This window comes from Ammodytes marinus (assembly GCF_949987685.1).
Source record: "Ammodytes marinus genome assembly, chromosome: 10".
NCBI classification, from domain to species: domain Eukaryota; kingdom Metazoa; phylum Chordata; class Actinopteri; order Uranoscopiformes; family Ammodytidae; genus Ammodytes; species Ammodytes marinus.
The window spans coordinates 26552879-26569641 of NC_137214.1; the positions used below are offsets into that span (position 1 = coordinate 26552879).

Consider the following 16763-nt stretch of genomic DNA (forward strand, 5'->3'; position numbering starts at 1 on the left):
GATACTGGGGTGTATTTGTCCTTATGGGAGATTGTTCCATTGAGCAGCAAGCAACAACATTTATTGTAATGGATTTTGGTTTACAATTTAAAAGAACATGTTTTGTTTAACTCCTTGTTAGCAAGATGTAAGGATGAGAATATGTATTTCTGTTGAATTATATGTGTCGGTATATGTGTGGTATACATGCATAGGTGCAGAATGTACTTTGACTCTTTGACTTTTCTCATGCTTTGTCCGGGATGGGTGGGGGATATTTGTAAGTTCACGCCAAAAATGTTGATGAGAAGCTCATTGGCACTTTGATATGCAAGTGTTCAAATACATTACAAATTACTCATGTTATTAAATTATTGTATAGTAGCTTGACAAAAAAAAACAATCTGTCTCAAGGTACTTAAAGATTTTTTGGACCATTCAACTATTATCATTGCACAGTCTTCTTCAGCAGATGGAGGTTGCTTATTTGTAATGGACATGGGTCCTTTGGCATCCATGGCACCTTAAGAACTACTCATCCATCCTGAAAAGAGGGTGCAATAACTGAAATTGGTTGTTTTTATTTTGAATATACCAATAAGTGAAAAGACTGACTTAAATTCCCTTTCTTTATACCTCTCATTTTAGCTTACCCTTTATTTCCCTTTATTCCTATCTATTCTTTCTTCCAAGCCCTCCTCCCTCCTTTACCTCCATATTTAAAAATTCCTTTCTTCTCTATCCTCATAAAGCATTGCAACAAAGCTAAAACATAGTAAAGCTGTCCAATGGATTCAATCTCAGCCCGAGAGCTTTACAACAGAACCAGTCGAGTGCATACTTGGAGAGGTGAGCTTGAGAAAGTAGTCTGCATTGAAACACTGGCACGGGTTCACTAGAGCAGCTTTTATATTTGTGTACACTATTTTTGGTGGGTTTCCTCTTCCTCTGCTACACTGTTAACAGCTCTGATTAGTCCATTAGTCACAGAGAGGAGTCCAGTTTATCATCGGCGAACAAGCCATCGCTCCTGCTTCGGTGAACCATCCATCATCACTGTTAGTTGCTTAACCTGTTGGAAAATAATTCAGAGAGTGAAAGATAAGATGAATTGCTGATGTATCGCTTTCTCCTCAATGCCGCAGAACAGGAGAGAAAGGAGGGGGCATTTGTCGCTAGCAACGACTTATAGGATTTGTTGCGTATTAAAGAAAACATGGTAGGGAGTCATCAGGTGAAGGCAGGAAGTTCTAATGATCGGACACCCAAAAAGAAACATGTCTTACGGTCTGTCCACATGCAGCCATACCACTTCACCACCAGGGCCGTATACTGAATTTAACAAATACAGAGGTCCAAAAACTGAGCTTGCTCAGGGGGGATCGGAGAGCAAAAATTGGATAAGAATCGCTTTACAATCATGTCAGTCAGCCCCTTCTTCTAAAACCTGCTACCTTTTTATGTTTTCTCATCTGTCTACCGACACTCTTCTCTCCTGCCAAAGTGTACTAAATATTCACCATATTTATTTCAACTGTGGGTTTGGAATGCGTCCTTTTTGGTTTGAATCCCCCTTCAGTTAAAACTCACTGAAGATACTTTGGTATATGTTTGCATTTTTGTCATTGAATTCATTTTGAAATATGACATTTGAGCCAAGCTTTGAATTAATCTTTCATCATTTAATACTATTTAGTTGATTGAGCTGCTGGCAGTGTGCCCCACTTGTAAGGCAGTGTTAATGTAACAATGGATATTACAGCTAATTTTGACATGTTTAGTAAATTCTTAAAACTTTGAACTTAAAACATTACAAATCCAAAATGTATGTTACAAGGTGTTACAATAATTACAAATAACTAAGAATTAGTTCCACAGCTTATTATCAATCAAATGTACTACACAGCATCTTACAATTGTCATCATTGAAAAGAATGAAGGTCTGACACTGTGATTATCACTGCCAGAAATGTTCGAAAAAAGGAGAGTAAAATACATTTAGGAAGTCAGTCACTCATTTTTGGAGTGGATCTTGAATGCAACTGCACAATTTTGTGTTGTGAAACGCTGCTATCTACAGGGCATTGTGCAGTATCACATGTAGGCTGAGCTAAAACTAAACAGACTCATGCAGTTCACTGTAGTTTTGACATTGACCTAAAAACTCCACACTCTTATCAGGCGTCTACAGGCGCAAGGCCAATGTGTAGCATGTGTAAACATCAATAAGTGTATATCTTGTCTACCATTATCTTAAGTTGACACACAGTAGCCGCTCACGTGGCGCTCTGTCACGAGTCGCATATCATTCTGAGAAAAACAGATTCCGAGAAACGACAGGACCACCCATATGCTTAAAACTTTATTTATTTACAATAAAGCATATCTGGCTGTCGACCATCTGGAATGGCAATTGACATATTTACAAGTATATACATGACAATAACGCTATCCACAATATAACTATACAATATAAGACGGTTCTTTGAAGGTATTCACATGATTCCTAGTGTTTAAATGTTGAAGTAAAATGTGTGTATGTATTAGAGTGTTGGTTTTTCATAGAGGTGGATATCTCATTTTAGAACAAAGTATTATATGTTGAGCTAAGAATGCTAAATAACTGTTGAGATGTTAGTGATTCTACATTTAAAGGCATACTTAATAAAGCAATAATGTAAACTGTTGCATTTTGTAAAACTCACTTTTCTTAATATAAGAAACACACAAACATACGGTATTACATATGGACTATAACAGTGGGTGCACATACAATATATTTGCACTGCAAGCAACAATTCATATTGTGATTGAATGGATGTTATTAAAACACTTCATGGTGCTTTTCAATACTACATGAGTAGTAAAAAAAAGACGTAATAAAGAAAATTTAAGCAATCTTGAAATTAAAACTAAAAGCGGACTGCTAAAAAAAACAACAGAAGAGCAACATTTGTAACATTCGTATCAGGGTCACACAGAGGAATAACTGTCACAAAGAAAGTAGCAGGCGTATGAGCCGAGTGTTCCGTTGTCTTAGTAAAGTTCTATTACAGGATAGACTGATCCCAAACTGAACAAAATTTATTAAATTTAGAGGAACACACACCGAGTTATTTGGTAAATCTGCATTAGCAACATTTAACTGATCCGGTTACACTGACACTAAAAACAAAAATCAAGAATTTTATATTTTGAGTACTAGTTTACAACCAACCAATTTGTGTGAAAAAAATGGTCAGTAGTTGCTTTATGTTAGAGTTCAAATAGTCCCTCAAAGCCCAGTGTGTTCAGTGCAAGGTGGCATCAGTCCAAAAGTGGCCGACTCACAGCTTCTATAAACTGATACCAACCTCTTGTCCCGAAGACACTGTGGCCTGTTTGCTGTCTACAAATTTGCCCAAAAAACTGTGTGTGATTCCTTTACCAGCAAAATGTTTGCCTTGCCCTAGAGACCACTGAAGTACCGCAGGGAGAGTTCGTAGCCCAGGAACATGGTGGCGCTCATCGGAAAGCCTCGAATGGCGTTGACCGATACCCCGCGGAAGAAAACCTGCACAGAAGAACGTACAAATCACATTTTAACCGCCGTGTTCTTTCATATGTGAAAAAATGATCTACAGTGCTGATTAAGCAATTCAAATCCACCTTGAATAGACACCACCTGAAAATCTCAGGACCTTCTTTAAAACGAGCTTAAACATCTCAAGCTGATAGTCAATCACTTTGTTATCTTGATTGTTTTCCTTTCTTACTTGTATCACTTTGAATTCCACCTTAAATAAAATCCTTATATACAGTAGAAGAAACAATATGTTGATGTATTCATTTGACTTTACTCCAGGCCGATACTCCCTACAATCAAAATCAGCATCAACAAAAGTCACTCGTGTTGCTATGGGAACACTGTCCTGCAATAACCTTACTCATCAACCCGTGACCGTCAGTCCACTCTCTTACAACACCAATTACGTTTGTTTGATCAAATGACCGCTGTGCTTGCCAAAAGAGATTTAATGAACCATTTCCATGCTGGAAGTCTAGATAGTTTTCACTGCAGTTTTGTAACCTTTGCCTCCGAACATCTGGATGTCTCCGCACAAAGACGGCTGAGTTGCCAATGTGCACCTGACATGACCCTCACTAAACAAATATACTGTTATATGAAACACTTAACAGTTACATAACTACATTATTTCTGCTGATGCATCAAAGTCAGCGATTCTGGGGAATGCTTGTTAACAAAATTCCAATTTTCAAAATCTGTGAATATCTCATCACGATCCATTACCGTTATCCGTATTTTGTGTGCACTGAAAAACACCTGATGTAAGAGAGCCTAGGCTTTGTAAACTAGTATGTAGACAAAGGGGGCCCACCGTAGCTAGCAACAAACCGTTTACAGAGCCTAGGCTGTGCATTAACACTGGATTTTTTTTAAGCAGGAACAAAGTGTGGACAGATAGCGGATTGTGAGGAGACATGAACTGATTCTGAGAAAGTGATTTTGACAACAAGTGAAGGGCTCCATCCACACTCTTTTTTTTGCACCGCTCCAAATGAAATCAATCAGGATGCTTTCGCAGTTGATCGGCGATGGTCAGATGTTTCTTTGTTATTTTGCAAGTGGAGATGTTGTAACATGATCTTTAGCAAAGGGCCTTGTCCGAATGCTGAGCATTGATTTGCTGACGTGACTCACACGGTCCAGTACACTTCAGGGGATTCAGATTCAGAGAACTCAGCTTGACCCTCAACTAGGTTGCACTGTTTTCTGAACTATTTACCATCGGTATAGTTTACAGCAGCAAGTATAGTAGGCCTGAGTGGGTAATGGTGTTCAATGTAGTCTTTTAAAGACAAATTAAATTGAAGTTACCTGATGATTTTTAAATGCATTTTTTTTTTCTGTTTTGATAATGCACTCTGTTTTGGCTCGATTGTCAGTGTCATAAAATAAAATCTGTCAATGCAGAATCTCTCCAGGTTAACAAGCTAATAAAGTGCCTAGAAGAATAACTAATGGGATTATTCTTTAAAATGTGTAAAACTTCTCTTTCAGGACTGATAAGTTATAGTGCTCACCTGTGCCCCCTCTGTCTTGTAGCTGTGGATGATGCAGTGTAAGATTCCTTTGTACTTCCTCTGCAGCCCGGTGTCGGCCTGCATTCGACTCTTCACTACATCCGCTGGTGTGGCCGTGACCCAGGAAATGGACCCTGAAGTAGAGAAGAACAACCTTTCATTTCCAGGCACAAACACTGCTGGTTCCTCAGGTTCAGGATAGTATGGAGGAACAACTATACAGCATCAACGAGAACAACTACAAGCATATGGACATCACAAATCCAACAACCTAAATGAAGCCATTTAAATCTATTATTGTGAATGATAATATGGTAGATAATATGGTGAAAAGTTTACTTGTTGAGGCTGGCCTTAGCTTAATTTGTCTGTACATGTTTTGTTTATTTTCTAAGCAGGAGAAGGTTTGGTACACACACAGAAGAAAGGAACATTTCAACTGGGAACTTCCAACTTTGAATGAAAACTTGTTTTACTTGATATTTTAATGTTTGTCCAACTACACTGCATGGAAGGCTCAAACTTAAAATGAATGGCAGGAAACTTAACAAGTTTTGCTCTGACAAAAAACAAGTGACAAAAAGTATTAAAAGGACTCAATTAACCCCTAGTCCTGCAATAAAATACCATAGTTTACACACTTCAGTTTCACCGTGGCATTGCAGAGCTGCCGTGTTATATTTTTTATTTTATTTTTTTTGGTTCATCATTTACAGAAAATTCCCATTCCGGCCCTGTTGGCCAGCTACAATTCCATTCTATTGATGTATGGCACACAGCTGATCAGACATATATTAAGTTCCTGCTGACCTGACGCCACCCTCTCCTATTTCTGCTCCACATTCCAGTGTAGTAAAGATGTATGTTTTACTTCTATAAAACTAAGTTTTCACAAAAAACCCCATCAGGATCCTAATTTCTGGAGCTAGAGTTGTAATGTTTGCACGGCGTGGGTCACTATACAAGTACTAAACATTCAAAGCCCCTAACAAAAAGATAGTATAAGGTCAAAGGTTTTATGGATCCAGGTTATCAGTGTGTTTCTCAGGTCAGTAAAAAATGGACATACTTCATGCAGTGCAACTGCCCACAGATGTCAATAATTGGCTTCTCTGCACACAGAGACAGCCTTCAACTACTGACTGACCAAAACAGGCTTGTAGCCACACAGAAAAGACCTGAACAGAATATGTTTCCCTTTGGCTACATAAAGGTCCAAAAACTTGGTTATGGGTTATGAAAAACTATTGGGTTATGATAAATCATAGGGCACGTTTCATGCACAAAAAAATTGTTTGGATCAATCTTTGTAACAAAAGTAATCATCACTTGTAGCCCTACATCACAATATCATTCAAATCCATTTATGGCAGGACGCACAGTCCAACTGAACTCAACTCTGGCTCATTCTTAAAAACTAAATGTTCAATTTGTGACCAAAATGAACTGTTGTATCAAGACATCTAATTTGACAGATCCTCATTCCAAGGAACTGTTATCAGCTCTGACTTATACATCACTGGGTTGGGTCAACTTTTTAAACATGCTGCAGTAAGGGTTTTCCAGGAACTAGTGAAAGCCAAAACCCCTGTTACAACATCACTGATTGGGACATAAAGTAACTAATTATGCTACTGGCTCCTTCAATTCCCTCCCATAGAAAACAGAGCAGCAGCACTTTTAATCTATATAGGAATCAATAACTGTGTAAAACATTCTGCCAGCAGCCTTTGATTTGGAGAACTTCCATGAACTGTTTTGTTTTTTACATAATGCGATAAGCTTTTGGTAACCAATGACCTGCTTAACCTTTATTGAACCTGAATTTATTGCTTCACAAATACAGTCATATGAAAAAGTTTGGGAACCCCTCTCAGCCGGCATTATAATTGACTCTGCTTTCACAAAAAAAAGATAAAAGTGGTATGTCTTTAATTTACCAGGAACAGCTAACTACTGGGATGTTTTCCAAACAAAGATTTTTTGAAAAACAGTATTTGGTTGTGTGAAATAAAATAAAATGTGAAAAACTGGCTGTGCAAAAATATGGGTACCCTTGTGGTTTTGTTGATTTTAATGCCTGTAACAGCATGTAAAACTGATGACTTTAAACACAAAGTTGGTTGGATTATGTTGTTAAGCCTTGAACCTCATAGAAATGTCTGTTTAATCATGAGAAAATGTATTTTAGGTGCCTAAATGCAAGTTGCACTTCTCTTTGACTCTCTGCTGAAGTGAGACAGAATGGGACCATCAAAACTGCTCCCAAAATATCTTAAAAACAAAGATTATTCATTATCATGGTTTAGGGGAAGGCTACAAGAAGCTTTCCCAAAGGTTTCAATTGTCAATTTCTACTGTAAGGAACGTTGTCAGGGAATGGAAGGACACAGGCACAGTTGCAGTTAAACCCAGGTCTAGCAGACCAAGAAAAGCACAAGAGCGGCATATGCGGCGGATTGTGAGAATGGTTGCACACAACCCAAAGATCACCTCCAAAGACCTGCAAGAACATCTGGCTGCAGATTGTGTATCTGTACATGGTTCAACAAATCAGTGCAATGTTGCCGGCTGAGAGGGGTTCCCAAACTTTTTCATATGACTGTATGTTCTTATACATTTAACAGTTTGAGTGTCCAACAAACTGAACCATACGTATTGCTCAAATGTTGTCTGATTTATAATACATTTTGTTTATCAAAAGCGCATTTTTAAGACCTGTACATACTATTTTTCGTATTTATAAAATAAAAAAAGGCTGTATTCAAATCTGTTCTGTAAAAAAAATATATATATTTTTACTCTGGCTTTAGCCAAAATCTAAAGTTTTACTTTTTAAATGCACATGTACAAAAATCTATTGTTTTAATGTATATAATCAACTGTCAAAGTTTCATGACTATGTATACGTTAAAAATGTTGCCCAATTCACCTGCCGTGTCACACCTTAAAACATCTGGATATAGTTCTAGACGTTTACCTGCTAGTCCTCCGGCCACCCAGATGGAACAAGGGTGAGGGTTTGACGTGGCGTCTGGCTTCAGCAGGTCGCAGAAGATGGTGTAAGGGATGAAGTAGAGAGCGTATCCGGGAATATCCCTCAGCACCATGGCCCCAGCTCCCCGGTACAGGCCCTGAAGGCCCTCGGTCTGCAGAATGCTACTGATGCAATGGATGGGCCCGCGGTAGAGTCTCTGGTTGGGCATCTCGATGGAGCGCAGAGGGAAGTTGGTGCCATTTGAACCGCTGCCGGCGAGGTGTAAGTTCTCTGTAGACAAGGGATTTATAGGACATTGTGAATGGCAGTGGTTGAGGAGTCTACTTTATTTCCATCTAACGTCAAGGTCAAGGTAGATTGGTTTCTTCTTCTTCTTCACCACAGACAACAACATGGGCACACACAGACAGATCAGCAGAAAAAAACACCCAGAGCACTTGGAGATACATGATAAAATCCAGTAAGGGAGAAGACCTGTTATACTAAATAAACGCCATATAGTCTGCACATTACAGTAACCTAAAAAATCTGAGTCCTGGAGATGGAATTCATTGGTGAAAATAGGAAATAATAAAGGTGATGAAATGGTAAGTATTGTTTTTGCTTTGTTTCCTCTTCTCTGATGCATCTGTGACCCTATGACTGGTGACAACATGTCAAGACTCGCTGCTCTTCTTGAGAGATCTGTTTTGATTTGGAGTGAGCGTCTGATCTTGTCCTTTGGTGACAGAGAATCTGAAACTAAATTTCAAAAAACTTTTTGCTCTGTACATAATCATCTACTCACTATCAGATACTTTATATCACAGGACACTTTGAAATGACCCAAACTACTTCCTGATACCAACTTAGCTTTCAAGGACTTTGCACCATCATAAAGAGTCAGTTGGTTGTCACGAGACGACTGGCGAGATAGGTGTGAGATAGACGGACGTTGTAAACAAATAAAAGGCTATAAATGTCTCACGTGAGATTACAGTTTATTAATTAACTGACTGACCTCTGTTTTATTGGTGCTGTTTAACAGAAAGATGCCACCCTAACCCACTTCAGTCATTTGTTAGACATTAGCACGATGTTTGCCTAAACAGTGACATCACAGGACATGTTAAAGTTATAACTTCTGTTGATGTTACGACAACCTGTGACAAACCTGACACTCAACATGGCTATTGGGGCAACTGCCTACTTTGCCAATGCACCTTTACTGGTTAGGAAACCCACACAACACAACACAGGTGACAGCAGGGACCATGCATCTAATGAAGTTTAAATATCAAGCAAATTTAGGCTCAAATTACGAGTAAGACATTTGGCCATGAACTGTTCCATAAAGACAGTTTGGCAGTTTTTTGGGGGGGAGTAGTTTTAGAAAACAAAACTGGACAAATGAAAACCATCTGAAGCTGAATGGGTCTGTACAAACGTTGGCAAGTTGACAAGACTATTGTGTATCTGTACCCATGTTGACCCTGTGCTCGGAAAACCAGAGAGAAATAAACAAACCCTGATTTACCTGCTAGAACCGCCTGCGTCTGCATTTGCAGTCTGATCTTGACCAGATCCACTGGGGCTCCCAGGCTCACTGACATCAGTCCAGTCAGCATGCTGGCCACGGTCAGGTCCAGCATACTATTGGGGTGCCGGCCGTCCCCATAGCGATACTTGCTTATAAACCTCTGTGTGTTACTGAAGAAGCCAAACACCGCTGAGTTGTAGATGGTGATGCTGGCCAGCGGGAAGGACATGCCCTTAAAAAACCCCATGACCTGAGAGACATAATGAGAGAGAGAAAGAGGACGGTTACTGAAAGTGATTACTCATTTACATAGCCAGATAATACTGTTCCTGGAGCTAAAAGTAAGGGAAAGCTACAGCACAAGCTTCAAACTCCAAAGTATGCCCAGATTATATTGCCCTGTGACAGATTGACAAATGGTGGGGAAGTTGCTGCCAAATATTTCCAGGCTTTTCTTCATGGAAAGTTTTCCCTCTATTCCCTCAGCAGGAGAGATGTCCAAGTTTTTGGAGATGCTGTTTATACTTAAACACAGCTGTGAATGGCCTGAACAAAACCTCTGAGCACAGAGAGAAGCAGGCCTGTGAAGACACAGACACCTTCAGAGCGGTCAACATTGGTTACAAAATATTCTGTGTAGAAAAACCAAATTGCATAGCACACTGTCAACCTTGTAGCAAACCGATGAAGTGACACTTGTCTTTGGTTCTGCCAACTAAATGCAGGTTGAATCAGGCTTTGGTGATCTATCTTTTTCAGGATACCACCAATTTAAGCTTAAACGAATACCTTCAACAAATGACTTCAACTTCGACAGAAGACAAAATGCAGCTTTAAGCAATCCTGATAAGAGGGTGTGAGGCAACTAAACTAAAATAGATTAAACCTGAACCAAAATGAGACAGCATATACTACATAACACCAAACAATTACAGTGTTAGAATGAGTAAGCATGACTATGAGAAACTTTCAGTTTTGTTGATTCTAGTGGCCTCTAGAAGTAGTGTTTTTACAACTCCAGCTCCTGCTGTCCTAAATATCTTTGGTAGCCGCATTGGTTTTGGAAGCGAGTGAAAGAGAGACCGCAGGATGCATCGTGCTGAGGTAATATATGTCAGATTAATAATGGTAATAAAATGAAGATAAAGCATATTACACTTTGATTAAGTACCATTCAGGAAACACAGGCTATACCAGTTTCCTGCCATGAATCGTTTCGTCTGAGTTGGCGGGGATTCGTAACCTCGAGACTGATGGTCTCCTTTGCTGTTACAGGTCATATCTAATCATTAGAGAAAAAATTAGACTGTTTCATATACATTTTAAAGTTAATAGGAATCTCTTTAAATATAAAGCACAAATGAAATAAAAGTCATAATCAGATAATTAGGGGCCACTCACACTAGGGCCGCGGCCCCGTGCCCAAGCTCATTTGCATACTAAAGTCTAGAACGTTTGGCTAGTGCGACCACGCCATCCGTATTCCAGCACGGAACAGCCCCTTGGCCACGGCACACCTCTCCGTTAACGTCCGCTGCCTTACTAGTCGGCACCAGAATTGCCCACCACTTGGACTTGTAGCTACATAAAATGTGTGAGAATTAACGTGTGTGTAGGCCTAGGTGTGGGCTAATATAAGAGGGAGAGAGCTAAATAGGTGAGCGCAGAAAGCAAAGAAAAAAGGTTTTCGTGTTTACTCACGTTCGTCAGATGATTTTTTTTCTTTTTCCTCCCGCAGCTGTCATAATAATGCCATTACGCATGGCGGTTGAGACGAACCCAACACAACACACAGCGGGACTCCGCGGCCCGGTGATAAGGAAACAGTAGCTACTTTATAAAGACACTTAAAATAACGGTCTCTGCCCATACAAAAAGTTCTGACTTGGATTACTTGATAGAGCGATCGATGTGTATAAAACCATCCGGTACGTATGGTCTGATGACGGGCCGTTATATTAATAATAAACAGCGTGCTGCACAAATATGAGACTGTCCACCGCGACCTATTACGTCAAGGCTACATTTAAAAAAAAACAATAGCTTAAGGATTCTCGTTGCTCTAATGTGGAAGTGGAATATATGATGCAAATTTGGCCGGATGAAAATATTCACAGTCGTATAGCCTACAAGTAGACTACGCTCCAAATCCTAAATGCGCACGGTGACGTAGGCAAGGTGCAAACGTGCCCAGGCCATGAGCAGTGTGACCACGGGCCAGCGTGCTGAATATTCCTGCAGCACGGAACCGGTCAAACGGCCCTACTGTGTGTGTGCTGAAGTGACTCAGACACATCACATGTACGTTACATTTATGTTACGAGGTTCATATCTGAAGGTGGCTAGATGTTACCATAACAGCTCTAAATAATATTTTGAGTTGAGTAATATTATTGAATTTTTGTATGTAAAAAGGGCTTTCTGTTTATTGCTTCCACATGAGAATGTGTCCCAGATAAGAACTTGTAAAAGGCTAGACTTTTGGTCTAGGCTGGTCGTTTATTTCTATGGCTGACCTCTTCACACCTACTATTCATATTAATGGAATGGTTAACAGGCCCCTTTCCTAACTGTGTTTCTGTCTTCCTCTCCATTGTCAAATGAAGTGAGTGAATACACATTTTCATCTAAATACAAGTAGTAAAATATCTGGATTTGTTTTCCGAATCAAAGTCGAAACTAATCTCTTCCAATCTTTTATTTCCTCTCTTTGAGTCGTTACATAGAAGTATCCAAAGCCATCTGATATCTTAAGAATCCTTTACGCTATAGTCTTACCGTTTCCTTCTTGTAGATGGTGAGGACACAGTGCAGGGTGTTTTTGTAGCCTTGCCCCGCCTGGAGCCGCGTCTGCAGAAGACACACCAAACAGTTTCAGGACAATATTTTAAGGTGTTCCTTTCCAGACGTCTTACAAAAATATATACTGTTGTACTGGAAAGTAAAATTTGGAAGAATGCGACCAAATTACAAACATATGTGAAAGCTAGCAGAACCGATCAAATTACAGTTCATCGTTTCCCATGTGGAACTTGGCTGCACAATACTACATGGACTGAATACATAGTTAAGAAAATGGGTTCAACTTGACAAATAAGCCTTAGGGGCACTTTACACGACAACACGAAACAGTGCATACGCGAAAATATTTTCGCGGTTGCACTATATCATTTACATGAAAACAGCAAACGCAGGCATGAAACCGCAGGTTTTTGAGATCATCTCCCAGGGAGGATTTTTTGGAAAACACAACGGTTTTGGTTTCTTGTAAACACCGAAACCATTTTCCCTGGTAACGCTGACGTCACGGCTCCAACCTCACACATGCGTAGTCTATAGCATTTGCTGTCAAAATACCCACACGCGAGTTATAAAGTTAGAAGACAACATGCACGGTGTCTCCACGGCACCATCACTGTGATCAGCGGAGAGTGTCGTGCAGGGCTAAAATATAGGCTAACACTCGCCAATTTAGTCCAAGCGATTACCGCAGTAAGTTATTGAGACCACCCGCCACTTAGGCTGGGGAAAGATTTGTGCTCTGCCTGTTTTTCTAGCAAAATAAACGTGTGTCACTTCTATATGCCAGGGACAAGGCTCTCTCTACATTAAAAAACACTATCAACGCGCAGCGGTTAAGTTAGACTACTGTTCAACAAAAGGAGCATTAAGGCTACGGCTTTACAGTAAAAGCATTTCACTGGCTAAACATTAATAGCATTTCACTGGACAAACATGAGTTGACTTTTATTTTGAAGTACGCCTAACAGGAAAGTAGCCGCTCACAAAGCCCCTTCACTATCAGCATGTCTTCTGTTTTCACGAGTTCAATGCGGTGAAATAAGAGGACAGAAAGCTTGTCATTTACATTACTTGTAACCCCAAGCTTACACCAACCGCTTTATGAACGTTAGTGGCATTACTTTTCGGTTACAGTAAGGTTTTATGCATCAAATTGTACCGGAAGAGCTATCTACTAGGCTAAGTGTCACCGCTGACTATTGGCTTGGCATGCTTACAACAGCGATTTCGGACCGTTTCCTCTAAAAACATGTGTACGAGTGAATATTTAAAATAAATTGTGTCTGAACGGGGTTTTTTTTTTTTAACCAAAAACGGGAAAACTGTCACGTTTTCACCGTGTAAACTAAGTGCCCCTTAGTTGCGTTTGCATAACGAACAAAGCAGGATATGTTAAAACATAATTTTGATTTATGGTCAACTGCAGCGTTTTTGCTCTTTTTATATAACAGCAATAACCAGGACAAGACAGTAATCGGGGTTTAGGGATGGTATGTGTGTGGTAATATAAAATCATGCTTTAGGTCTTAAAAATACCTTCACTGTGTCCAAAGGATGACCCACAACCACACTGGAAGCTCCTACAGCCAAAAAGAAAAGACACAAACATGAGGCATACTTCTATAAATAACAGCAACATTTTGAAACCCAATGTAACTTGTAACTAGAGAGAGAGAGAGAGAGGTATTAACAGATCACATACAGTACATCTCAAAAGACAAACGTTAAAGCATGACTTATGTTTTGTGTTATCAACACTCCACATACAGTAAAGCTTTGAGTCCTTTAAGGGGAGATACAGATAGAGACTGTTGAAACTTGGCTGCCATCGTGGGGCCCCCATGGGGCAAAGAAATGTGCCATTGTGCCCCTTTCCTCTGTGGGCATTGTGTTTGTGTGTGTCACTCCAGTCTTTGTGCACACAGTACACCTCACATAACACATGGCAGCACAGTGGCCTCTCCAGAAAACCAAGTTAACAGGCAGGAGGCTAATTCAGGTTTGCTGTGTGTCAAATTGACTCATTTGTTAGATATTAGGACAATGTTTAACTAAACAGTGAATGAACACAAACCTAAACATCTTTGACAGAGAGAGAAAAAACAAGTCGGTTCACTTTAATTTTCTTATGGATTTACTGAAATTTTTGCTGACAACTTCATTTTGTGATATTCTGTTTGGCACAAGTAAGAACACTGGGTAAGTCTTACTTTTGTCTGTGCATTTAAGGAAGAAGTCCAACAAATCCAGTCCTTTACCTAACTGTTAGCAGACTGCTGAACACCTACTACACTCACTAACTGTGCTTTAATATGCAAATGTGCGATATTATTTGTTTATGCAAGTGCATGTCTGCTGGAAATTAGTTATGCTTATTAATTCGGTTTTTATGTGGCCCTTTATTTAACATAGATCTCTATTGTTTTAGCCAACGATGTGTGTTAATCTGTTTTTTTAAATAGCCACGCTCGTAATATCGTATTACCTACATATCTGTGTGTTTTGGTAAATGACAATGGCATTTCGAATCTTTTTGGTCCCTCCCCCAACCATCAATCGGCTAGTCTCGTCTTCTTTCGGAGCGAGCTGCAGCAGCCTACTGTCTATTGCCGCAGCTCATCTCACGAGCCAAATATTTGCTGACTGTAACGCCAAGAGAGGAAGCTGCTCTCAACTTCCAAGACGTCTCCGACCCACATGCAGATGATGCCGAGTTAACACAAGCACCGGCCAACAACATATTTGGTAAGAGGGTGTGACAAAAAAGTCAAGTCAAAACCAAAGTTAGCTGCTTGAAATGTAAGATAATGGTGGGTCAGAGTGGGTCTAAAAATACCACTTTTATATATTTATATAATTTAAAGAATAAACAGAAAAGCTGAAAAGCTAAAACGTAGAAGAGACTAGATAACTATAAATATACAGCATATTTTTTGCTGAGAAAACACTGTTTAATGTGTCGAGATATCACTGACTCAGAATGAAGTTGAACAATGTAATGGAAATAATATAAACATTTTAAAATTAAAAGCTTTGGTCCATTATCTTTTTATATTAGCAGAGCAACTGTTAGCTTAGCTCACTATTATCATAGTTACCAAATAGCTGCAGGGCACCCCTTTCCCTCTTTCCCTTTTTCCCCCAACCAGAACCCCGTACTGAGTCATTGAAAACCGGCTAAAAGACAGAGAGCCTCTCGCTGAGGAGAACAAAAAAAGAAAAAAAAGAAAAGCTTGGAAACAACTCACCTCCAATGAATCCTGCAAGGAAATCATGGAACATAAAGTTCTTTGAGGTCTGCATCTTCCAGCTCTGAATTGCTCTGCACGTCCAGACTTAAGCCCGACTGTCTTTCATCGGTCAGCGGGTAAAACAGAGCAAATATCCTCAGTGACAATGATGAGAAAAACAACGAAACACCGGCTGTTATGGACAGTTTAGCGGATTGAAAAAAAAAGAAAAAGAGCGAGATTATGTAGCATGTGTCCGATAAGAAAAATATACAGGAGGTTTTGTCACAAGCAACCAATGAGGACAAACCCATAATATGTGAGAGACTTTCCCTTAGCCAATCAGGTGCGAGCTCTCCAAAGCCACACAGCCTATAGAAACGCCTTCATGGAAATAAGCCATGAGGAGGAAAGCTGAACAGCAAAACAGACTCTGTACTGTAAACCTAGATCACCATGCTGACAGACTGAGCCAGGCCCCTCACTGTAATGACACACACACACACACACACACACACACACACACACACACACACACACACACACACACACACACACACACACACACACACACACACACACGCACACGCACACACACACACACGCGCACACACACACACACACACACGCACACACACACACACACGCACACACACACACACACACACACACACACACACACACACACACACACCATGATATCCTCTTCATTGAGGCCATTCTAAAGGTTTCAGTGACCCAGTTTGATGTAAATGAATCATGCCTACACATCTGCATTTTAGTTTAACAATAAAACACATTTTCAGAGAAAAATAAAATATTAATCCAAACTTTAAGAAACAGTATTACATAAGTTGGCATGACGGTACATTGTGATTGAAAGTATTTTAATAAGAATATGAGCATACATATATGTTGGTGAATCCAATGACAGCAATGCTATTAAAACAGCAACAATCAGGCAAAAATAATATCAAAATCCCATTTGAAATATGAGAATTAGAAGATAGAAAAGGGAAATGGTTTTCCAATCAGGCCTGTCTGTGGTAAAATACCATGACTGTGTATATTCAAGCTGCACTGTGAGGTGACAGTCCACTATGTTCTTTAATACATGTGTTGATTATCTCTGTATATGATTATGCTGCAG

At 39.7% G+C, this 16763-nt stretch overlaps 1 protein-coding gene across 1 annotated transcript; it reads right to left on the minus strand.

Annotated features, from left to right (window-relative positions):
* Positions 1–3427: 3427 nt before the first annotated feature.
* Positions 3428–15771, minus strand: slc25a48 (solute carrier family 25 member 48; the record flags this gene model as incomplete). The annotated part of the gene is made up of 7 exons (XM_080035728.1): positions 15632–15771; positions 13920–13963; positions 12360–12431; positions 9579–9831; positions 8045–8332; positions 5065–5198; positions 3428–3532 (listed from the first exon to the last, which is right to left on the minus strand). The coding sequence occupies exons 1-7, from the start codon at positions 15684–15686 to the stop codon at positions 3428–3430; spliced, it is 951 nt and encodes a 316-aa protein (XP_079891854.1). The 5' UTR covers positions 15687–15771.
* Positions 15772–16763: the final 992 nt, after the last annotated feature.